This window comes from Lampetra planeri, chromosome 10, assembly GCF_965212315.1.
Source record: "Lampetra planeri chromosome 10, kcLamPlan1.2.h2, whole genome shotgun sequence".
NCBI classification, from domain to species: Eukaryota; Metazoa; Chordata; class Hyperoartia; order Petromyzontiformes; family Petromyzontidae; genus Lampetra; species Lampetra planeri.
Genome location: NC_136116.1, coordinates 6,304,168 through 6,328,886, shown reverse-complemented (window position 1 = coordinate 6,328,886; position 24,719 = coordinate 6,304,168). Strand labels below are relative to the sequence as shown.

Sequence of the window (24,719 nt, the reverse complement as noted above, 5' to 3'; positions counted from 1 at the left end):
TACCCACCGGGTCGACCGCCGGTTCCCACACTCGGATTAATTCGAGACACTCAACCGCAAATTCCACACTCGTGTTTTCTTTCTTCGCTACCTCCATGGCCTCGGAGCAGGCGCCGGGCGGCGCCGGCGGCAGGCCAGTGAGCGCGTGCCGGGCGGCCGGGTGGTGCGGCAGGGGCGGCGTGTGTCCGAAGGCCGAGCGGTGCCGGCTCACCATGTGATGGAAGGCCGCTGGCGTGGCCGCGTGGGCGAAACCCAGGCTGGGACTGCGGCGAGAGTCGGCGCATTAGGAGCGGGAGGGGGGGGGGTTAGCGACGTGGCATTCCTGCGCGCTCTGCGAAGAGCGGCTCGCCCGCATATCAATCATCCGATATGTTTATACGTTTTAGCCCCTTAGATCCGCGGGTTCATTTGACTGAAGTGAAAACCGGGATTTATCGTACAACTGGTGACCAGGACCGAGCCTGTCAAAGTCGCTGCACGTGACAACCTGGTTTATATGAGACTGCGAAGGCCTGTGAATGATCCCACTTGTATATAGAGGCGGTCCAGCCCTGGCGGCTATTAATCACGCCACTGCTGGCAGAAGGGCCTCCACAAGAGAGATCTCGAGAGAGAGCGCCCTTCGCGAGGGTATTCCGTCTCCTGACCAGACGTCTTGGGAGAGGTGGCGGGGAGCCTGCACGTTACCCCACCATACCACACCATACCCCACGTTACCCCACGTTACCCCACCATACCCCACCATACCCCACCGTACCCCACCGTACCCCACCGTACCCCACCATACTCGATCTACCGACACGACGAGCTGCGGTGGTAGCCCCTGTTCGTACTGCTGGGTGGGCGAGGGGGCGAGGGGGATTTGCAAACGATGATACCTCTGTGCCAACCGTTGCATGATGGCAGCATCCCACATCTAAATATCTTTCTATAAATTACAGACTTCTAGAAATCCACTGCTGGACGAATGCCTCCTCATATTGTTCTTTTCATGGTGGTTGTGTGTGACCATACTTCACCACACTGGTAAGTGCAGATTGGCGAGGGGATATGGAGGGGGCGGGACCAGTTGAGACATTAGCGCTGCGGAGAAACATGTGGCCAAGCGTGGTGCCCTCTCATGCACTGTGCCGGCCTTCACCAGGGGCTCGCTAACAGCACTTGCCCCGCCAGCCCAAAGTCGGCTAAACCAGTGGGAGAACTTTGCCTCTGTGCAGCGCACCTGGCGGCGCCGGCCGACAGGTGTCCGTAGGAGCCACTGGCGGCGGAGCTGCTGCGCGAGCTGCTGAGGAAGGCGAGGAGCGAGTTGGGCGACGAGCGGATCATGGCGTGCAGGTCCAGACTGCCCTCCGAGTGCGGCGAGATGGACAGCGCGCGCTTGCGGCTGAGCCGAGCGCCGATGCTGCCGGGGCGAGGGCTCGAGTAGCGCGATGCCACTGCGTGCGGAAAGTTCAGGGGGCGGCAGTCAACGCTTGCGTGCGTGCGGGCAGGCGCGGGCAAGAACGCGCAGGCACGCCACGCGCGCACACCCACAGCCACGGACAGACGCACGCACGTGCAGCCACACGCGCAAACACACGGGAGCACAAATAAGTGCGTGCAAGCACCAAAACGCACAAGCACTGTGTGAACACGCGTATAATCACACGCAGCCACGAATGTGCACACACTTACAAACACATGCACCCACACATGCCGACATGTGAATACACTTAAGACACAACGTTTGCAAATTTGATCAATAATAAATAAATATAAATCCACGTCTCTGAACACGCGATATGCATATCCCACTGTTTCCTACAGCGTCCAGACATGCGGTTGGTTGCATTTAGAATTTAATCCACAATGTAAATTGCCAAATGTGCTGAACAGGACCGACGTGAAAACTGAGCCCTGATGCTTGGTGACGCTTTTGCTAGGAGAGGTAAAGGTTTATTAGATGGAAATCCTTCCTCTTGATAATTGTAAAACTAAATATATATTTGAATTAAAAGGCATTTTACTTAGATTGATTTGGTTTTATTTCTTCAGTTCGTAACTTTGCTTTTCATCAACTTAATTAATTCACCCACAAATTATCAACTCCTGCCTTTATTAAATGCTAATCCTCCCTCTTGATAATTATATTGAAATGTAAAACTAAATATAAGTTTGAATAAACGAGACGCATTTTACTTAAATATAATTGTTTGGTTTTTATTCTTCAATTCATAACTTCGCTTTTTATCAACTTCATTAATTGACCCACAAATCATCAACTCCTGCCTTTATGTTCACCATAACGTTTATTTAGTTTCGGTATTAATGCATTCATCATCTTGCATCATAACTTTCCCTGCGGGCCGAGCCCAGCGAGTGCTGCGAGCTAAGGTCACGCATTGCGGCGTGCGGTATTGTGCCAGCAACCGATTACTCCGCGAGGGAAACGCAGCGCGCTCGAGTTATGACAAACGAAGGTAAGCGTTCCCACCGCTGCGCCCGGGGTCCCAGCGACTTGCGCCGGGCCACGGGAATGCGAGGGGCGATTAGAGAGCGCACCACCTGCATTGTATTAATAACGACGTCAGCTAACCCGGGCTGAGTGACTCCAGGCTGCTCGCCGGCATTCCCGCGCCACGGTCCCCCCCCCCCCACCACTTGATTTACGATCGCGTTGCAGCGGTTGAACGCCTCCATCATTAATTCAGCGTAATTCAGCCGAACTCAACGCCTGCCTCTCCCCACCACTCCTAAAGACTTCCACCCCCCCACTACCACCTTCCAACGCCCCCCACCACCACCACTTCTCCCACGCCACCTCCTCTTCTCAACGTCTCCACCGATCTCCTTGCCCCGAAAAGAAAAAAAGGGGGGGGGGGGGGAAGAAACCCCTTGCCAAGCGACTATATGCACGCGGGTAAAGGCAGGCCACGCGTCTGCTCGCTCAGATTGAGATGTATGACCCTGTCACGCGGGGAATGGATGTAATATTAAGGATTTCAAATTCGTGGCAGGAACACGCTATTCGGAGGTGATTGGTTACAGAAAGAAATGCACGGGGTTATGCACGGAGAGCAGCGCCAAGCACTCCAAAATGCCACGCTTCACATACCTGCCACATTGGCTTATTTTTCACGATAATTTATTACCCGCCCAAATAGTCTTTGCCAAAAAATCGTGGGTCCGCCGAAAACTAGTGTATAATATTTGCCTTTGTTTTATGGTAATGTTATAATAGGTTGAAAGGATTAAATAATTCTAAAATAACAAATTGCATTTTCATTTGTGAAATGCACGCTCCCTGGAGCGATGAAGCAATCGTTACGGTAATTTCTACTTGACTGGGCTGGTGGTGGCAATTAACCTACTACACGAGGAGGGCAGACCCTTGATTTAAAGTCCAGGCTATGAGACCTCGTTGCCGTCTGCCTATGACTGACCGCTACCATCAATTCAAAAGTCTCGCTCGGCACAGAAGTAATTTTCCCCAGGAATTGTTTCCTGCTCAGCTGATTCCATGGAAAAACTAAACTTTTGGCGACAGAGATGAAACCGTTATCTACTCTGCTCCTCCTAACTTCTCCTCCCCTTCATTCAAAATACTAAAAATCATCTTTATACACCAGAATGTAATAATGCCCATGTTTTTTGGTTTACAAAGCATTTTGAGATGCAGTCGCATTTATATGCTTCATAAATTCAGACTAATAATTTGGAGCGGACTGATCAACGCCTTGGCTCCCAGCAGGGCCGACATCCAAGAGCGGGGAAGTGTCGTGAAATAGCTTTTGGAATCCGGTGAAAGATTAGCACAACCCTCCTCCGCCCGTTGTGTACAATCAGCAGCCGCCACCACCGCCGCGTGTCTCCTACACCCCTATTTCTCGACCCCAGTCCTCTTGACCACCACTCCCCCACCCACGGTATGGCCTTCTCTTTGATTACCACTTATCAGGTGTGTACAGTGTGAACTAGCATAATTTGCATATTTGTGAAGCAGTTGCGCAATGATTAGTGCGCTGCGCTATGAACCCGGTAACTTTAAGTTCGATTCCGGGCCACGGTTGCTAATATCAGTGGAGAGCAATATCTGAACCAGTGCTGGGCCGCCATCCTACTGCAACCATCATTCATCAGCGAGGTGAAGCTTGGTCGTGACCGACACCCGTGACCGACACAAAGTGGGGAGGCCCTTGTCCAGCAATGGATGAAGAGTTATTTTTGTCCATGGTCATCGTACGGCCAAGGGACCATGGGAGATCGTGAGGCCTGGAGTTGAGAAAGCCCGTCTTAAACGAGGCCGGGAGCCAAAGAAAATATCCGTGGGGCTCAGCCAGCGTCTTACTCTCCAGGTGGCGCATGAAGTCGAGCGTGGAGGGGGGCGGTCCAGCAGCGGCGGCAGCGGCGGCGGCGGCGGCAGCAGCGGCGTGGTGCGGCAGAAAGCCGCCCGCGTAGCCCGCCCCCCCGTGGCTCGCCATCAGTGCCAGCTGCTGGTAATATTCGGCGGCCGTGCTGGCGGACGCGGGGTGTGGTGGCGGCAGCGGCGGCGGGGGTGGTGGCGGCGGCGTCGGGAAGGGGTACGCTCCTCGCTCCTTCAGGCCGTCATGGGGGGCTGGCGCAAGGAAGGGAAATTGGGGGGGCGTCGATGAGCCACAGGCGTAATCATCAACCTAGATCGGGACGAGATGTCGCGGCAGCGTTTGTTTTCTTTACGTTAAGCCAGGTGAGGAGACATTGAGAGAAGGGGAACCTTCCGCTCTTGCCCTTGTGGGCTGTGACGCATGAGTGTGCATGTGAGCGAGCAGGTAAGTGGGTCATTTGGTAAGTTTCATGATTGAGTGAGAGGGCTCATGAGTGAGTCAGTGAGCGAGTGTATGCTGTAACAAGTAAGCAGGTTAGTAACTGAGTGGGTGAGTGAGCAAGTGAGCCAGTTGGCAAGTCAGTTTGTGAGTGAGTGAATTGGTGAGTTGGTGGGTGGATGATTGAGACAATGAGTGGGTTTCCGAGTGAGCAAGCAAATTAGTGAGCGAGTTAGTGAATGTGCAAGTGAGGAAGCGAACCATTAAGTGAGCGAGCGAGCGAGCAATTACACTACCATGCGCGGGGCTGAGTCCCCGGGCAGCCGAGATGACAGACAAGGATGGGCTCCCATGCACGGAGCGCAGGTACTGGTCCACATAGGGCCCCACGAGCGCCTGCGCATGGGCGCTGCTGAACGGGGTCTCCAGGACGGGCGCGTGGTGCGGAGAGAAGCGCAGGAGGGACACGTCCGGGAACACCGGGCTCGCCGAGATCACGGGGGCCCTGCCGCCATGACCGCCGGGGAGGAGATAGTGGAGGTGGGGGAGGGAAGCAGGGGAGGGGGGGGGTTAAATGCGAAAAACAAGGAGCGCGTTGACCAACTCTAAAGGAGCCCTTGCCAGGTCGAAACAATATTCCACTCCGGTACCCGATTGGTGTGGCTATATTCTTCCATAGTGATGGATGAATATCAATCATCGGCCATTTCGAAGTAGTTGGCCTCATGTGCCCGTAGGTCATAGGGTTGCCACCTGTCCTGGTTTTTCCAGGATGGTCCTCTTGTCAAGGCAGCTGTCCTGAATAATATCCAAGTCTTTCCGGGATATTAAAAGTCCGTTTTTTGTCAGTTCCGTAAAATAACACACCACTCACGACAACGCATGTCCACTTAGTTTTCCCCTCGTCGGGTATTTGTGGAGATATTCTTCTTCCCACCCCACCTTCCCGTTTGTTCCACCTCAGAGGTGGCAACCGCGAGCGGGCCCGCACGCAACGCAGCTGCGGGGAGCAGGTTCCCCACACCGGCTCTTGGCCAGGAGTCGAGTGCCGATGCGGTGACGGCTGACACAGCGCCACGAGAGGAGGGGGGTGGCCGGACGCAGTCGGGACTTCGGGACATCGGGGGCGACAACGACCTTCACACTTCCAACGCGAGATTTCACGAGGAGGACGCCACGAGCTCGAGAGGCCGTGCATCGCGACGCAGCTCCAGGTGACAAAGACGAGGTCGCAGCGAGTGAAATCGATTGAGCGTCGCGTGACGCTGCGTTTCGCCTGCGACTAAATCATCCCAAAGGCCCTCCCCCTGTCTCGACAGATCTCGCAAGCCAAGCAGGTTTTGCAGCCTGGATCGTAGCTTGCATAGGTGGCTGATGACGTGTATGTAACTTGTGTGATAGCAGAGGGCGGATGTAGCAAAATCCATTATTGTACTGTACAATGGGCCAATATCTATGCTCCCGTCCCCACCTTTACAACCTGCACTGACCGGGGTGGTGAAGTAAGGTCAAGCAATGCCCACGACTGACAGGGCATGGGAAAGCCTTCAAACCTGAAGTGGACCAACAAAGGGCTATACATTATTAGTAGTCATATTAAAATAACTCGTGTGGCAGATGGATTATATTTTTTAAGATTGAGCAGAAAATATTCCAAGGGTAATTAAAACCGGATTAACATATTTTGCTCCAGTTGGTATATACTCTTTCAAGCATTTTTATATTAATTTCCAACAACGCATGTGCCACTGTGAAGCAGCATTCAAAATCGCCAATCCATGGAATCCGTAGAAATGCCATTTGTGAGCACACCAAAAACAACACAGTCACATTCCTCACATACACTTTTCAAAAACATATTTTGAAAAAAATGGCACGACTTTGAAGAAAGACTCTTGTTGGGAATTCTTTCCACCCGATGTTAGGATGAAGTCACGGGCCGTGTTTTCTGACCCGTGTCGGAAATTGCCTGGAAACCCACGGCAGTGACAGCCAGATTTGTGCCTCACAGTTTGATTGGACGTTTTGACACCGACCGAAATTGCTGAAGGCTATTACGTGAGGCTACATGGGGCCTTCATCTCCGCGGCCAGTGAGAGCCGTACTCTTAGGTTTTTTCGGTAAAGTCACGTAGGTAAAAAGAAATTAAAAGTTAATAAAAGTAATAATGGAAATAAAATAAAATAATAAATAACGACGTTGCGGAGGCAACACAAGTCTCCGTCATCAGGTGGGACCGTCACAGCTGAAATTACTGCATCAAGTGACGGTCCCACCTGATGACGGAGACTTGTGTTGCCTCCGAAAAGTCGTGATTTATTATTTTATTTTATTTCCATTATTACTTTTATTAACTTTTAATTTATTTTTACCTACCTGACTTTACCGACAAAACCTAAGAGTATGAATCCTTGCAGTCACGAAAGCTTCAAATCTAGAATTAAGTGGGAGCCGTGTTGGTATAGAAGTTGAGCCAGAATGGGGCCCAAAATATCTCATTTAGACTACAGCCTAGACCAGGGGTCGGCAACCAAAATAACAAGAAGAGCCATTTCTTTCCAATTCGGTACAAAATTCAGTATTTCAAGAGCCGCAATGCATCTGAGTACATACTGTACATACGTACATATTGTCAAGAAGCAGCCCGTAAAGAGCCGCATGCGGCTCCGGAGCCGTAGGTTGCTGACCCCTGGCATAGACTGTTCATCATCAGCCATGATATCTCGATTGCTGTATCATGGCCTCCCCAAGCCGTTGCCATCTGTCATGCACTCACGCACTCCCAATGCAACAATCCACCTGGCAACTGCACACGAGCGGATTGCATCACTTCATCTCCATGGTGGACGTACTCTCCCATTGCACGTTTCCTACTCTGTCCATACCAATTCCAGTTTAGCAACAAAAACAGCCCAACACGTTCATCAATAATACTGCCTTAAAAGGATATATAGAAATAAAATATATTTAAAAAATTATTTAAATAATATAGAAATATTTCACAGGTGATACTTAAGGCAACAGTCCTTCTTTATAGCACACCATATAATGATAACGCTGTTTTCTGTATTCAGGAAAGCCTTGTGGATTCTTTTGAAATCTCATTTCTTGAGAACTGCTTTTTATGTTTAGCCAACTATCGTGGTTGGCTACGTACGGTGCGAAAATAGTTCACATTAATACAAGACTCCTGTTCAAGAGGAACTTTCACGGAGATGCTTGGGTAATTTAATTTCAGAGCGTGTACCACCAGCACTGGTTAATCAATAGGTGTTCCTATACTGATCCATGAACCTAGAGCTGGGATGATCCTGGAACCAGTCGCAATGTCACAGGGTGAACAGGAGACGCGTGCACTGTGACACCACTCACATGATTTACCTTCCCGGCCATATCGCAGCGTTGAAAATACAAAACGTAAGAATAAAGATGAAGATGAATAAAAATGATTGTCACATTGCAGGATCATGAGATGGCGACAGCATGGAGAGGCCTTCATCCAGCAGTAGATAGATCATGACCGATGAAGATGATAAACTCAGAAAAGGAGTGGGGGGGGGGGGAGGGGGCGGATTGAGCCCATTGAACCTCATGGTTCATTGATTGACCATTGGCACATGGACCCAGATCCTAGTGCTGTTCCTGGGGCATCACTGGCCCACCAGTGCCCATCTTAGATAGCCATTAACATAAGGCATCAGTAACAGAGAAAGCCACACAGGCTCAGCGAAGTGTTTTCTGTGGAGCATGAAGCGACGCCTCGTGTCCTAACTCCAGTGTGCTCTGGCTCCAACTGAACCTCCTTAAGGAAATCGTTGCGGCTTCAGGGAGGCAACACACACAACTGGAGACCAACAAAGTTAATACAAATATTTTGTCTTCCTTTGTTTTGTTTTTCCACGCTTGGAAATATCGATTCAGATCGCTCGCACAGCAGCGCAACAGTTCGAGTTAGAGCGTGCTCCCCAAAAGCAGACATCACAGGGCTATTCATAATAAAGGTTCTTGGGTAAATATAAACGTGTCGTAACCCTCCACCACCCGACACAACCAATAAGGTTTGTCACGTAAGCAAAAACGTGCCAATTAGTTACTACTGCAGCCCACCAGTGTGTTGGAGAGTAAACGCACCACATTTACAATTTGAGTACAACGTTTCGCAAGTAATTGCATCCAGCATCATCGGGCGATTTGCAAGAACAGTGAAGCAATCCACCTGCTTGCGTTCTTAAATAGAGCGAGATGACGTCGTCACCGTGAGCCAATCGCGCCTACTTCGGACATCGCTTGAAGCGACCTTTTCGAAACGTTTTGCAATGTTAGAGCAGTGTTCGTCGTATTACGAACCGACATTTTATATAACTCAGAGCTGGCATTTAACCAAATTAAGCACACATCGTATTTTTTTTAAGAATAGATTTTACCCGAACACTTTCAGACGAGGCTCTAAAGGAAGCTGTCTCTGGACCAATCAGTTTCAAATACAATGCCAATATATAATTATCAGAGCATGTGTTTTGTTTGCATGCTCACCACAAGTACGTGTGGTTAATGCAGGCAGAATTCCTTGCAACAAAAGGTTTCTGTTTGGTGTTTAAACATCTTAACACCTGTTTTATTGCCAGAAAGGGTAAAACCTATTCTTATGTTTTGATACTGGCATGAAAGGTCCCATATTGGGGTTTTTTCTACGCAGCAATTGATTACCCGGGTGAAAACGTCAACTTGCTACACTTCAGAAGCTGGCTTAATCATAAAATGCTGCCTGGATTCGAACCCAGGATCTCATAGACACCAGCTCACCATTTGGACTTGTGAGACATTTGGTTACCTCTGGCTAAAATAAAAATAAATGTTTATGAACATATATATGCAGTACTGTATATATGCACGATTTTTAATAAATTTGTACATTAGGCATCAAATGTGGACATTTTACTACCTTATACAATTTTTTTTCCTGTATATCGAATATTAACACAGAAGTTAATGGTTTTCAAATGTGAATAATCCTTCGAAAGCCGATTTTTTTTTTTGTTAATATTAAATACTAAACACCTTAGCAACTCTACAGGGCAGGACTATAAAACAATTACCCCATTTAAGCTGCTTTAAGCAAGCCCTGCGGTAAGAAGGGGCTTGTGATTTTAACACCACATCAATGAGAAGCTAGCAACAGCTAAATCCATGCCAAGCTGCATATCAAAGCTCTTGGCATGCTCAAGACAGCAGGAGGAGCATCACAAGAAGAGTGACGGGTTAAGAGAGGGATCCCACGACATGTACAGACCCTTTCCAATCCACTGCTGATTGAGGGCCTTCCAGCGTTGTGCGGATCACGGCGGCTACTCGGTCACATGTCATCACGCTGGTCAGTGTGGGTTGCTGCATGAGAGAGGGCATAGACGTGGCAGAACAGAAGTACTGTGGAATACATCAACACAATTTGATGCACCATCCTCTGCTGTCCACCACACAGCCATGTAGCAACCTATAGCACCTATTTTATGCATGGTGGTCACCCATCCAAGCACTATTCGGGCTCAACACCTGCTTAGCTTTCTGAAATCTTATATCGGGTACATTACGGGAGATTTGGTCACAGGCAAGCTGACACTGAACATTAAATAAACCACTATGCTTTGTGCGTAATGCTAAGTCTCATCCGCAAGTCAGCGTCTTCAAAACGAATTCTGCTTCACGTGCGCGGGTGGAAAAATTATCAGCGACGCATTCCGTCTCACTGCGCTGTGGGAACAGCATCGCGGATTTCATCAGCGGTGGTGAACGAGCGATTCACACAACGTTAACTTAAGAAAGTGCCTGACTCGGAGACAGAACCTTGACTAGGAGGGAGGGCCTAATTCATCTGCCTCACATCCCAGGCCATGTTGTGACTTAACAGCTTCCAAATTCCATTCCAAGCCCCCAAGTTGACCCTTCCCTCTCCCCTGCCAACCCCATGAAAACTCCGTTCTCAGATCCCCTTCTGCCCCCTCCCCACCCCCTAACCCAGTAACACCCTCCCCCCCCCACCTGCTCTGCCCCCCACACGTGTCGGAATGATCACGGCGAGCAGTGGGGCCGTGTGGGAAAGCGAACCATCAGGCCGGGTGCCCAGTGCGAGACAGCTGTGTCCCTTCTGTCACACGGCACTGACATCTCTCCCGCACTCCCGCCGGATGGCTCTATCCTGTCGCAGCGCGGTCCTCAGCGCCCTCTGTGACTCTGTGATCTCAGTCGAGTGTCTGAAAGAGGCTGCCAAGGGCCCAATAGCTACGTCAATGAGAATCAAAGATTGTCTCTTTCCCAATTTTATTCCCATTGTGCTCTCCAGCGCTATGTAATGAGATGAAGAAGTGCCTATTCAGAGCACTCGCAGGCACAGAAGAGCCACAAAACTACTTCAGGGATCCCGTCAAGTGACCTCTCAGCCACACTATGGACAATGCACTTTTCCACGTGTCCAGCATTTATCAAGTGGATTTTGTAAAAAAAAAAAAACTGTAAATCAGGAATTCTTGATGTAAAAAGGTCCCATGGCATAATAGGCAGTCTCCCATTCTTATCCACCCTACTTCTCTGGCATATGTGCTATGAACAAAGGCCATTTCTATAACATCACCTGTTTCTATTTTTCACGTTAAGGCCATGTCATTAACAAATGTATTGCATTTTCTACTTAAAGAGATGTTCATAGCATATCCATCAACCCTGAAATGTGTAATTCTCAAAGCTGAAATCTTCTCAAATTAAGCGACTAGGCAAATTTAATATTGTGGGGATGGGGGGTGTGTAGAGAGTCATTAGTGACCTGGCTGAGACCAACAATTGCACTATGGATTCATATTCTTGGTTCTTTCAGTAAAGTCACGTAGAAGGGAAATAATTAAATAATACAATTTTTACTATTAAATTCTCACGACGTTTCGGCCACAACGCAAGCAGCCGTCCTCAGGTGAAGATCAGGTCTGTCGAAAAGACAGCGTCATTAGGACGTTGTGGCCGAAACGTGGTGAGAATTATTTGACTGTTTAATTTTTATTATTTTATTATTTCCCTTCTACGTGACTTTACCGAAACAACCAAGAATATAGTTGCACTATGCTTGAAAACCAAGTTTCATGCGACAGACTGAAACCCGGACTCGGAGGGATGCAATATCGCAGTCATGCTCGCTCAGTCTCTCAGATCTCCGAGACACCCGGCCACCTCCTAAGGATTAATTTTAACTAATTCCACCAAATCGTTTTGATGAAGCATCTTCGGCCACTAAACCATGGCATTTTGATGATCATCAAATAACAGGAAGTTGAATCAGAGGTAACCAACATTGTGTTGCCGTCAAAAAAATATTGACGATCCTGAAAAGTAGAATATCACTGGCAGTGCGCAAACGGTGTTCGGCCACTGAACAGGCCTAATACCGTATGCTGTGCAAAAAAACTTACTTGGCTTCTGTCTTTTTTCCTTTAAGAATAGAGTCAAGTTTTTACTTATTGTGCAAAACATCCTGAGAATTTTGACCGCAAGGATTCAACGGAAGGATGGTCGAGTCACCGCTCATCACCTCCGTGAGTTAACGCAATGGTTTTCAGCAGTGGAAGAATAAGGGACACGTTTAATGGAGCGTGAATCGGTAACGGTGCCATGCTGTATCGGCTAATCGCGCAGCTTGGCGAGTCACGGTGAACGGCACCATTCATCGGACAAGCAGTTCTCACGAGCTGGTGAGAACGTGGGACTCGTGCACGCTTCAGCGGGGGGGTCATCACACGCGTGGGCTTTCTTTTCCCCTTCCTCTTTATGTTTCTCCATCACGGCCTGACAACGCAGCCACGCACTGCTTATGACTCGTGAGTAAACCATGTCACGGGGATGCAGTGAGGCAGCGACGGTGTCGGCGGGGATGGGGTTTGCTGCACGCAGTCGATCAACCTCACGAGGTAATTTACCACAGTATCAGTAACGCGCGATTTCTCATTGGGTGCGGCCACTTTCAAAAGCAACTGTATTTCAACTGCCCGACAGATTGTGAGAGTGAGAAAGCGTTTGTGCGCGATACAGTCGATGTTATTTCAACTAAACTGTAGGTAACTCCAACGTCTCCCAAGATGTCTGGCCAGTGTGTGATGAGCAAACTAAAATCCTCACAAGGGAGGGCTCTCAAGAGCTCCCACAGTGGCTGTCAGCAGCAGCGTCAGCAAGTAATTGCAGAGCGGCACCTTTACGTTATATTATTAATATGCAACTTGTTTTAATCTTTGTATTATTTCATTCGCTTGTACTTTCATAAAAAAAAACATAACTTCAAGTGCTCCAGGAAGTGTTTTTTTGTCCTTGCTAACAAAATGATCAGACTTACCGCGCGCAGCTTATTCTACGCACCCTCTGTTAGCAATACCACCGGCATTTGCAGGACAACCCCACAATGCACCCCAAAAATAAACAGCTTCAGGCACGGCTTCCTCGGTTTTCAACCTAAAAATCACAAATTTTCGTCGGATTTTTTTTTTCCCTCCCAAGTTGTTTCTCTTTTGCTCAGCCTCAACTATTTAAAGATTTGCGTTATATATTTTCTTGTTGTTTTTACCACTCGCCAAAAGATCTCCGCCGCTTTTCTTTTGTGGCCATCTTCCCAGGCCGGCTGAGGAGGCGGCGGCGGCGTCATTACGTAAACGCTCACAGTGGGCCCCGGCAGGGGTCACCAGCACGGCCACTTGGCGGGAGGAATGCGAGTAATGGTGCAAACGGGAAGGAGCAGATCTTAAGAGCAGATCTCAGGCGCTGATAACGAACGGGCTCTGGTGAAAAACCGACAACTAAAACAAAATGATACATACGGCCACCACTTGCTTGTAACGAGTAAACAATTCATTTTACGGGCCTAATTTTTCCCCCTTTTTTTTTACCCCAACGTTTACTCCTGCGATTTGTGCATTTTTTTATATTAAAAAAGAAAGATTGACATTGCTAAGACAATCGTGTAACTTTAACCGCTGATTGTTGGCGATAGTCTATCCAAAAGCGGACAGTATGTTTATAACGCGTAACTCTTGCTTACATGCCATTAGCTATTGAACACGTAATGATGCACATATTCATCGATGAATATCAATTCTTAAGTTCACGATATGTCCATCAGGAGCGTCGTTTTTTATTTGTAAACGTTGTGTTGGTAATGGGTTTGTGCGACACCTGCAGCCACGAGTGGCCGCAATTTTCACCGCGATGCAAAACAAAACATCGGTTTCAACTCCTGTTGAGGACCGCGATTCATGACAATTCATCCAAAGGTCTGCATCGTTACACCTCTCGTAGTTGCTATTACTTTATATCCTGACTCCGATTGACATTTTCCTATTGAGTAAATAGACACTGACGTTTTTTGTTGTTGTTACACTTTCTTCAATGTCTCAGCTTATCTCTATGCACTCTCCTGGCCTCGATTAAACGATTAGCTCTTAGTTTCTATCCAGACCTTAAGCTTTCACTGCGTGGCTACAGACAATTTTCCGCAGTTACCTACTCTGTTTCCCATTAGAGCAACGAACACTCAACTGGTGAACAAATACCACCCTCACAGACAGACCACTATCCTGTGGTGGTGCAGCGGTTTGTGCACTGCGCTATAAACCACCCGAGTTTGACTCCCGGTCACGGCCAACGTCATTGGCAAGCGATATCCAAGCCTGTTTCTGAGCCCCCTTCACCAACCTGCACTGACCAGTCTGGTGAAGTATGGTCAAACAACTCCAATGACTGACATGGCGTGGGGGAGGCCTTGATATACAGCAGTGATTTGACACAGAGCTGTCGGGTTTGGAAGCGTATACATAACAGACTACAAAAAAAACATCACTGCATTTTTTTTTTCCCCCTTGTCGATTTAAACACGTTCACTCTGATAATGAATCATGGTTTCCCCATGAGCTGACACTAATGGATGGGGAAGGAAGATGTTAACAGAGTGTAGGACTGCTGCGTAGAATAGCTTGTCAATAGCACGTCTGCTTATGCTCACACAAGTCCGTGACCCCGGAGGGAGAATTTGGATCCCGAGTCCCTGGACGTGGTCAAGAGACGCAGCCAAAGACCGCTCCTCTGCGGGGTTGTCGTGCAGCTCTTCCCACAGCCACACTGCCCCTCCTGTCCCGTCGTCAGACTGATACTGGCGTGGTTGATCCGGGGCTACAAAGCCAAATTCACATTGAGAGCAAAAGAGAAACAGTTGCCCCTTTCAATGTCTCCACACATCTATATATAATATTGTTTAGTTCACAGGCCTATTGGCTTTCCAGACCAATTTTATCAAGCAGCATTTTGTTCCAAGCTAGCAAATCCTGCTCTGGTTTCAACCTTCTGGGTCTCATCAGCAGAGCCACAGACGTTAAACAAATCTGGGTTATCAGATGTTTTTGGCAAGAGCACTCCTTAAGCCATTTTAAGGAAGATTCAACCCCAAAAAACTAATATTTATTATCTTGTGGATAAACAGCTCTTATCTTGTCGATAAGGACCAAGAAGGACTGTGTTTTGCAGGCTGTCCAACACAGAGTTTGAAGCTTTGATGAGGAATACTGCTTTAAGTTACAGCTGGATGTCCAATTATAGCACTTTTGTGATGTCACTGCAATGACACTACCATAACATTTGAATGTCAGTGAATTGAGGTCACCACAATGCTTTGGCGGTGCACCGCATTGCGACTTCAAAGTCTTTCTTTTCTTATTAGTTAAACTTTAAACCCAGCGTTGGACAGTTGAGGTCAGACCCAAGCTACGTGTCTAAAAGACAATAGCTTTTAATATTTCGAATAATATATCCATGTATATATAAGTAAAATTAATTTTACTTAAAACTTTCGTGACTGCAGGAATTCATATGTTTGGTTCTTTCAGTAAAGTCATGTAGATAGAAAAAAAAATAAAAAAATAAAAATTATAAATTGAAAATAATAAAAGCAAAAAACCCACGACGTTTCGATCGCAAAACAAGCGGTCTATCTACGTGACTTTAAAGAAAGAACCAAGAAGTAGAATAAACTTCACGAAAGGCGGCTATGTGTCTCCACGACATGAAGCTTAAGCTTGTGCTCGGAGCCAACCAATCAAAATGCCTTCTATCCATAAGCATAGAGACACTGAATAGCCTCAGAATGTCCATTGCCGTGGATCTACAGGAACATGCAGGGAGATACTACACAAAGCAGAATCATGAACTCAAAATAAACACGCGTAGAGGTTTATACGATGAATAATTCTAATGTGCAATAGTCGTGGTGCGGCTGCCTAATAGTTGGTTAAGCACACTGCGCTATGAACCTGGCAACCTGACTTAAACTCCAGGCCATGGTTAACATCAGTCACGATTAATATCTGAACCAGTCCTGCACTGACCATTTCACTGCTACATGCCTTCATGTAGCAGTGAGTTTACTTGGGGGTTGTACATTATTTTTAGGTTATCAATACGAACTCGCACTTGGACAGCACTCGAAACGTAGCAACTGACGACAAACCCACCTGCAGAACGGGCAAGCCAAGATGACCCCAACAAGAACATGTTTTTCTCTTTGTCATCGTCTTGCATTCCCCTCCCCGTGGCGGTATTTATATGAAAAAGGTTGCGTGTGCGTGCTGCAGACATAGTTGCCACCTATCCTGGTTTTACCAGGAACATCCTTTTTTTGAGGCAGCTGCCCTGGAAAATTGTACAAGTCTACCCAAGATATTAAAAGTCCACAGTTAAGGTCAACCACATAACACTACACTACTCAGCACAATGCACGTACATGTGGTTCTCCTCCCCGCATCCGGTACTTGAGATATATTCGTCTTTTGATGACACGCCCCAGTTGATTACGTATCCAAGAGGTGGCAACCCCGAGTGGTCACAGAGTGTCGCAAGCGGGCAAGCGGCCGAGGCTCGGCCGCGCATCTTACCCATGCAGCGGGTGTAGGGGGGGAGGCTCGTAGAAGTAGCGGCCCTCCTGGTGGCGGCTGTTGATGGGGATGGGGGCGTGCAGCGCATGCAGCAGCGGGTGAGGGCCTGCCGTGGTGGTGGGAACGCACACACACATCATCGCACCTCGTCAGTCCGAGCAGCTAAAGTTGAGAGCAGTGCAAGTATGGGGAGGGGGGGGGGAGGTGGGTGGTAGGGAGGGCGTTCAATGTGTCACATTGCTTTAACCCCATCGGCCTTCTCCTCCTCCACGGCTCCTACCTCCGCCATCGACCCTCCCTCCCTCCGAGCTGTGCCCCACCGTTCCCTAAAATTAGTTACACAAGTGGCGCTTCAGTGGTTGGTCTGCAAAGTGAATGGTGGGGGTGAAAAGAGGTGCAAAAGGTCACCAAGAAATAACTCCCCCCCCCCCCCACAGTGCTATGAAAATGAACATTCCGCAGCAAACTCCCAACATGTGCGTCGTCTACAGGTTTGGGCAGTGAGTGAGAGTCGCGTTCAATATTGAACCCTAGCTTTTAACATCTCTCCCAGCGGTTGATTGGTCCCCCCTCCCATATCCTCACTCCCCTATCTATGAACAAATAATAATTGTGTTTCTTCTCTCTTTAAATCATTCACGACATTACATCGTGACTCAAAATCACACCATAATTAAAACAAGAAGAGTGATGCCTTGTTATAACAAAAAAAACCCGTCTACAATACAAGCACTTTGCAACCGCTAAATCTCTCTGCCACCTTGTGAGGGGTTGCGTTCATTATTTGTTTGTGTAAAGTTTTACGTTTCACTCTCGTGCATGGGCCACACAGCTGCCCTATCTCATGTCCCAAGTCACATTCATCACATTTAATGCTCACAGAGACACACAGACACACGCACACGGCCCCACGATCAATCGGTCTGCAGCAGACAGGGTGCCTGGAGGCTCCCCTGGCAGAGAGGCAGGAGGGCCTTCAGCCAACGTGGGTGTCGTCAGCGTCCAGACACCCCTGACGTTTTTGCACGTGGCTTAGAGATGCCCGTTTAACGTACACAAATCTCGGACATATTTTTCCCATAAACATACATATTTATCCCTTCAACAAGGCGACATCAATGCTAATTATGCCGATGTCTCAAGCACACAAATAGGTTAGTAGACAGTAGGTACATAGATTTTACATAATTATAGTGCATTAGAACTCCTCTCGTCTGCGATAACATCGGGGGTGAACTTCATGGACACTATCTGTAATCTGAACAATAACAACAGGGAACCAATCACTCGTGGAATCCCCCCCCCACCTTCCAAAGTGTGAATGTGCCCCTGCACCGAGGCCCACATCAAGACCGTTGGACTCCACCACACAACAACAAATTCTTCCTAAAACTGCATACATGCACCGAGTTCAGCCATACCCAGTTCTGAGAGATATACATAAAGAATTTGCCCGTGACAGTGAAACTTAATTTCCTACGCAGATAAAGATCGCCTACCAGCGGAGCAGGTCACTGACTCGCTGAGCAGCTCGTCTAATCAGATGATTCTGGAGTTGTTTTCTGTTGGGTGCTTTGGGGTGAAATTCCATCGGCATATATAACTGTTGGTGGAGCAGTGGTACAGTGGTTAGTGGACAGCGCTATGGACCGAATTACCCGAGTTCAATTCCTGGCCAGGGCAAACGTGAGTGGCAAGAGATATCAGCAGTCATAGCCACCCCTACCCCCTCGTCCCCACTACTTCACCACGCGCTGATCAGTGCGTGGTGAAGTATGTACAAAAAATCCCAATGATCTATATGGCATGGCGAAGCCTTCATCCAGTGGAAAATTGAGAATGGTTGGCATTTATTTTTGTGATATTTTATGCAGCACTCCTGGCATGCAATTAAAAAACAATAAAATAATACTGCATTTGTGAAAGGTGTTAATGAAAGACATACCGCACATATGGCACTCCATTTCGAAAATATGAAGTTCATTTACCGCGAGTTGGGCTGAAAATGCAATCCAGGAATATTTGACAAATGTGTGAACGATTCACACACATTTCCCCCGTCAGACTTGCACCTGGCCAGGCACCCCTATCACAAAGCAGCAGCAACAACGTGGAAACCACGGGGCGCTCCAAAGCCCGCAAATATTGAGTGTGCCGTGCCGCAATAAGATTGTCACACGTCTTTACTCCGTTTTCTAATCGGGTTCGTCTACCGTACCTCGTCCGTGCGGTGCTTGCGAAGGACCCCGAGCGAGACTCTCACGCCCGCCCTGCGGGTCCCGTGGGCTTAGCTGCTCAAGGGCATGTGGGCGCACAGATGGTGCTCGTGAATGTACCCACAAGCGGGGTCCCGCTCGTTTACTCTCTCGCTATCCGGGCTAACGTGTTCTCACGGGCGGGCGGTGCGAGCACTCTTTCGTGCTCACACGCCGCAAAGCTGGCTCGTGCGAAGCTACGTTACTGATCATGAACCGGATCAGTGAGATAATTTTGGTTCATTGTCAGTGCTTTCCAGCTACAGTTAAAAACGTTAATGCATTAGCGATGCATGTCCACCCGTACGCCCATCCGTCTGGAACTACCGAGGGGCAAGTACAACTCCCGTAACGATGAGCGAACGTGAATGAATCTGCAGTACAAGGGTGTGCTGGTTTCACGGACTTAACTTCTTGAAAAATGGCCAAATTGATAAAAGCGCTGCCCGAAAAGCACGGAGACATAAATCAGGATAAATAGGACAATTTTCAAATATGCAAACGCATTTCACCCTGACGGCTACCCAACCAGCTTCGATACTGCAAAAATAAATACTCACAAAGACAAACGCATGTTGAAAAACATTACGGAATCTACGCGCATGCATGATTTTTCATAATTGTTGTTTATTTGTTGCTTTCCCCAGCTTTATTCCGACTGTGCCACTGTAGTCACGAGGTGAAGTGTCAGTTGGGAACGCTCAGAGCGAAGTGCCACCCCCGAGTGTAAGGGAGGAGGAGCAGGAGCCGACCTCTGAGATCCATTCAAGTGTCCTTTGTAATTATAGGCCGGGATGATGGGAGGATAGAAGGATCTGGCCAAGATCGGCCACCACAAGAGGGGGAACAACACTCAGACTCACGAGAGCTCAGTGTTTATCAATGCGCCCACCTTATGTAATAAGGCAACATGACGATACTTACATTAGCAGGGTGCGGGCGTTAAATAGGAATTCAAAGGAAGGAAATTCCGACCTCAAACTCCTGTGAGCACAACTGCCCTGCCTGGCTACTCAAGGTACAAAGCAGCGGCACTGGCAATAATTAACCAATTGAGTGAGCAAAGCCCTTGTAAATGAGCATTTGTGACCCGGCTGTGAGGAGGACAGATAGAAGGTTTTATTGGTGGGGGGGGGGCTTGTCCTCTGGGCCCAGGGTGAGCAACAGCACCCCATTAATTCAGCCGAATATATAAATAAATAACAAAGTTAAATAAAGCAGTCCCAGGGTCCCCGTAATTGTTTTCTCATGTGACTGGGTTCATGACTGCCCCTGACCGAGAGGGCTTCGCCTGCTGCCATAAAGCGCCAGGCAAAGGGGGGGGTAGGAGGTTGGCGAAGGCGTGGGTGGTGCATGTGATAGAGGGTGGGGGTGGCTGTGGGAGGGTGGGGGGGGAGGGGTCATAGGTGCGTGCACAGAAATGGCTGTGAAGTTCAGGATAGGTGCTCACATTGGCTGTGCCCTCGGGCGACGAGCCAGCCGGCAGCTGTATTGGCACTTCCTGCAGCTGTGTGTCGGTGGCTCTCTCTCTCTCTCCATCGTCGGCTCATTTCAGCCAACCCCTGCCCTATATGGCCAACATTCCATTACATTAGTCGGCCTTTTCTTCTCCGTCTTCCCACAACCCCTTGAAGTGTCAGTAGCCACTAAATGTCAGCTAAAGAGGCGCACAACTAGTTTGGTTACAGGCCCCCTAATTAGCCTTTTGGTCATGATTATTAATCGTTGGCGATCGAGGCAGGATTGACAATGTTGACATTATTCCAAACGTTGAACAAACAGGAGGAAGCCATCGCTCATTGATGAAACATTCCGCGTTGTTTAAAGAGCCACACTGCTTCCAAATTCAGGACGTTCGGCAGAACCATGGCATTCGCAAAAATCAACCTGAAATGTGCCAAACATCAACCTGAAATATGCCAAACATTTTCCTTTCTATCCTTGTTCACGTTTAAACCGCCATTGCTATTCGTGTTTCGGCACAAGACCGGCAGCGCTAGGAAGTAAAGTGTATATTTGTAAATTAACTATAAATCCAACATTGCACCCAGGTTATATAATAAACATCATTGGTTTGTATGTTTTTACTTTTTCCACAGCAGATATTTTCCTGCAATTTGCTCTCAAAAAAACATCCGCGGAGGCAATTTTTTTGGTTCCTCCCCGAGGTTTATTTCATTCACCTTATTTTTTTTACAGCTTCAGTGAAGCTTCCTCTGCTTCCCACTGTCCATGGTCTCCTTCCCCCCCTCCCCCCCCCCTCAAGTAATCGTGATCAGAGCACAGGAAACGGCCTCGGAGAAGGCCCTGCGTGGTCCTGTCCAAACAATGGCTGTCGAATTGCTTCCTGAAAGCTGCTGGTGATGAGAAGCAATAACGTTAGGGCCGTCTGCGGGGGGGGGGGGGCGTCTGCCCTGCGCGCCTTCGCCCCCCCCCCCTGCCGCTCCCCCCACCACGCAAATTCGATGCGAGGCATTGCAGCTATTTTCTCAAACATTTCTTTAAAAGGTCAAAGAAGGAGAAAAAAGTACAACCAAAATTTCAACATCCTCGGAGAAACCACAAAAGCGGTGCAGAACAAGCAAAGCCTGCGCTGACAGGGCGGTGATGAATGGGAGGTCTGATTTTTGCCTCAAAGCCCCCGTGATTAGGGAGAGAAATTAGGCTGTGTGCTGCAGCAGCATCACTGCCAGTGACCAAATCGCCCGGCATTTGGCCGATCTCGTGCAGATCTCGGATGCTAAGCAGGACCCAGCATGGTTAAGCGCTTGGACGGGCCGCCACCATGCATACAAACACAGGCGTTGTAAGGGTGCTGAGGAGCTAGATTATGGGCAGCAGAGGCCAATGCTGTCAATTCCGTTGCTGTACTGTACTTCTATGCTCCTGCGTCCACGCTCCGCTGCTTGCAAAGACCAACCTGGCGAGGAACGGTCATGTGACCCTCATGACCCCCACAGGGCGTGGGGAAAAACCTCATCGACAAAAGGGTTGTACGTATGTGTGTGTGTAATATTACCGTACTCGATCATTATTAAATGTTTCTTTTCAGGAGATATTTTTGTTTGTAATCCATCATTGACGACTTCAAGAGCTCACAGGGCAGTATATACGCGTGGACTGCTCGATTCGGCTTAAATTCAACGGATGAAGTTGTCACGGTCGCTCGTGGCCCAAGAGCAGCCGCCCACAGATGCGTGCGGGAACACAAAACATGCTGCGTGTTTTAACAAAAATACGAAAAAAAACTACAGCAGCGCTGGGGGTCGGCATGTCGGCCGCAGGGCCTCGCATCGGAAACCCAACCTCGTGCTCACGGGAAGTGGCCTCATAAGGAAAACAAAACTGTTAATGAATGGGTGGCGATCGGCGCTGCTGGCTTACCCACACGCAGTGCCACCTCATCGCTGAAACGTTCTTCTCTCTCTCTTGATATTTCTATCAACATGTTGATCGCTGGAAAGCACGTGACTGTATCCTTTAATCAATGTAATTCTGGATAAGGGCCTCCCCATGCTTCTGTGAGTTGTGGGGGTTACGTGACCTTACTACAACAACGATGAACCAACTCCTAATCGGTAAACATATAGGCTCACAAAAACACGACCTGTTTAATGTATGGTGGTCACTCACCAAAGCACAAATCTGACTCAAAAATTCTGCTTAGCTTCTGAGATCTGATTAAAATCGGGCGAATTTCTGGTGAATGATTTGGTCATGGGTAGCCACTGAGATACTATGTACTAATTGCGCTAATTAGCCCCGGACAATTCCGCTGCTGGGAGAGCCACGGTAACAGCTGCAATCTCTTGTCGCGAAGCTGAGGGCCACATCAGTTTAAGTAAGTGAACCGTTAGTCAATCCACTTACGTGTTAAAAATCCAACCGCAGGCCACCCAATTATGGCACCAACGCTGCATCTCTATTGTTCTCATGTTCCGAACACGGCCAAAAAAAAACACGGAATCTCTCTCTCTCTCCTGTGGGGGAACGATGCTTTTGATCTTGTTTGCAAGCCGCCGGTGGAGAACTGGCGGTTTGGGAATTTTTTTTTTCCCGTCCCGTTTCCCCATCTTGACGTTAATCGCCGTGAGGCTTTAATTGCAGGGGGAGATGCAGAAACGCACAGCCTCGCTCTCACTGTTCTCATGGTCTAATTGTCTCAACGCTGGATTTTAATGAGTCTCCGCGATGTGCGCCATGCTACATAATCGCCGGATGCCACGAGCCGGATGGCGTTACTGGGGGGGCTGGAGTAGAAGTGGTGGTGGTAGTAGTGGGAGTGTGGGGAAGATGGCGTTACTGGGGGGGCTGGAGTAGAAGTGGTGGTGGTGGTGGCAGTAGTAGTGGGAGTGTGGGGAAGATGGCGTTACTGGGGGGGCTGGAGTAGAAGAAGTGGTGGTGGTGGTAGTAGTGGGAGTGTGGGGAAGATGGTGGATGGTCGGTAGGTACAGAGGTGGGGGAGGGGGGGGGGTGTGGGGGCAACCAGTGAGGGAAGAACTCGGGGGGATGTCAACCAGAAGATTGCAATGTGAACGCCAGCAGTTCTCCCAACATCTGCCAGGATTATCACAAGCGTCCCCTGAGTACAGCAATTACCGTTCTCCGACAAGCCCGCAGTTTACAAACCACGGTAACCGCTTCTTCATCGCAACAGCGGCTGACAACGTTTGTCAGATCCCCCCCCTCCATGCAAACACAAACACACGCGCACGCACGCGCACGCACGTGCACGCACGCGCACGCACGCACACCAGCTGAGAAACACTGGTCACGTAATGTGTTATTTAGTTTTGGTAGATAGCGGAGTTAAGTGTATCTGTACAACTAACGTAGCTCTGGAATATATAGATTTGTTGTTATTTCCACCCCAAGATAACTGCGACAACGTAGATACTGAATTGATCAACGTGCTTATTTTGCACGTGAACATTTTTGGAAAGGTGCTTGCTCACGGTATTCACTCTCTCATTTAAGATTGTATTTTCGCTTTTTATTTTTTTAATGTAGAAATATTTAACTCTATATTTTTTTGAAGTTGAAGTTGTATTGCTTATTTTCAAATATGCATAGTTGCTGATGTGCATGTTTTCACTTCAATCTATTGCATTTTGGGTATTCCCCCCCTCATAGTTGACTCCAGGTTTCTTCTGCAAGAGGGATTTATCTTCTAAGATATAAAGATAGGGTGGCTTTTTTTTACCGGGTAAGAGCCAATTGAGACCAGAAGTATTTTCAACAAGCGACCCGAATTTAATAAATATACCACACAGCAAACCAATTTGCTCTCATCTGCTTCAACATTATCAATTTCATTTGATTCCACAAACATCATGCTGGGTCATTAGGTCCGGGTAATTAGCTTCGCTGTTTCAGGTGAGCCCGTGAAATCAAGAAGCCCTTTACCCCGCGCAAGTGTGTGTATGGGGAACGGTGGGCCCAGTGGTTGGCGCACTGCGTCCCAGACCCGGTGAGATCCCAGGTCGACTGCAGCTCAAAGCCAATGTTGGTGATAAATGTCTGAAACGATCAGGAGCCTCCTCAAAGTTGACTCGGCCTTAAAATGAGTACCTGGCACGGTGTGTCATAATCAGTACTATGTCGACAAAGGTGGCCACGTGTGGTCCTGGACACCCACGGCCCCCTCACGTGCCACTCCAGCCTTGAAAGGCGGTCGCTACCAGTAAAGTACTCGCCTCAACGGTCTACGCAGGCTACGCGGCGGGTGTCTTTGCGAT

At 48.4% G+C, this 24,719-nt stretch overlaps 1 protein-coding gene across 2 annotated transcripts in view; it reads right to left on the bottom strand.

Annotated features, from left to right (window-relative positions):
* The window catches only part of GLI2 (GLI family zinc finger 2), a 51,852-nt gene that overhangs the window by 18,568 nt on the left and 8,565 nt on the right, over positions 1 to 24,719 (bottom strand). For both annotated transcript variants that reach the window (XM_078598088.1, XM_078598090.1), the window contains 5 exons: positions 16,727 to 16,832; positions 5,078 to 5,286; positions 4,328 to 4,594; positions 1,223 to 1,436; positions 92 to 263 (listed from right to left, as the gene is read on the bottom strand). In XM_078598088.1, coding sequence (XP_078454214.1) covers positions 92 to 263; positions 1,223 to 1,436; positions 4,328 to 4,594; positions 5,078 to 5,286; positions 16,727 to 16,832 — 968 coding nt within the window. The remainder of the gene's footprint in view (positions 1 to 91; positions 264 to 1,222; positions 1,437 to 4,327; positions 4,595 to 5,077; positions 5,287 to 16,726; positions 16,833 to 24,719) is intronic.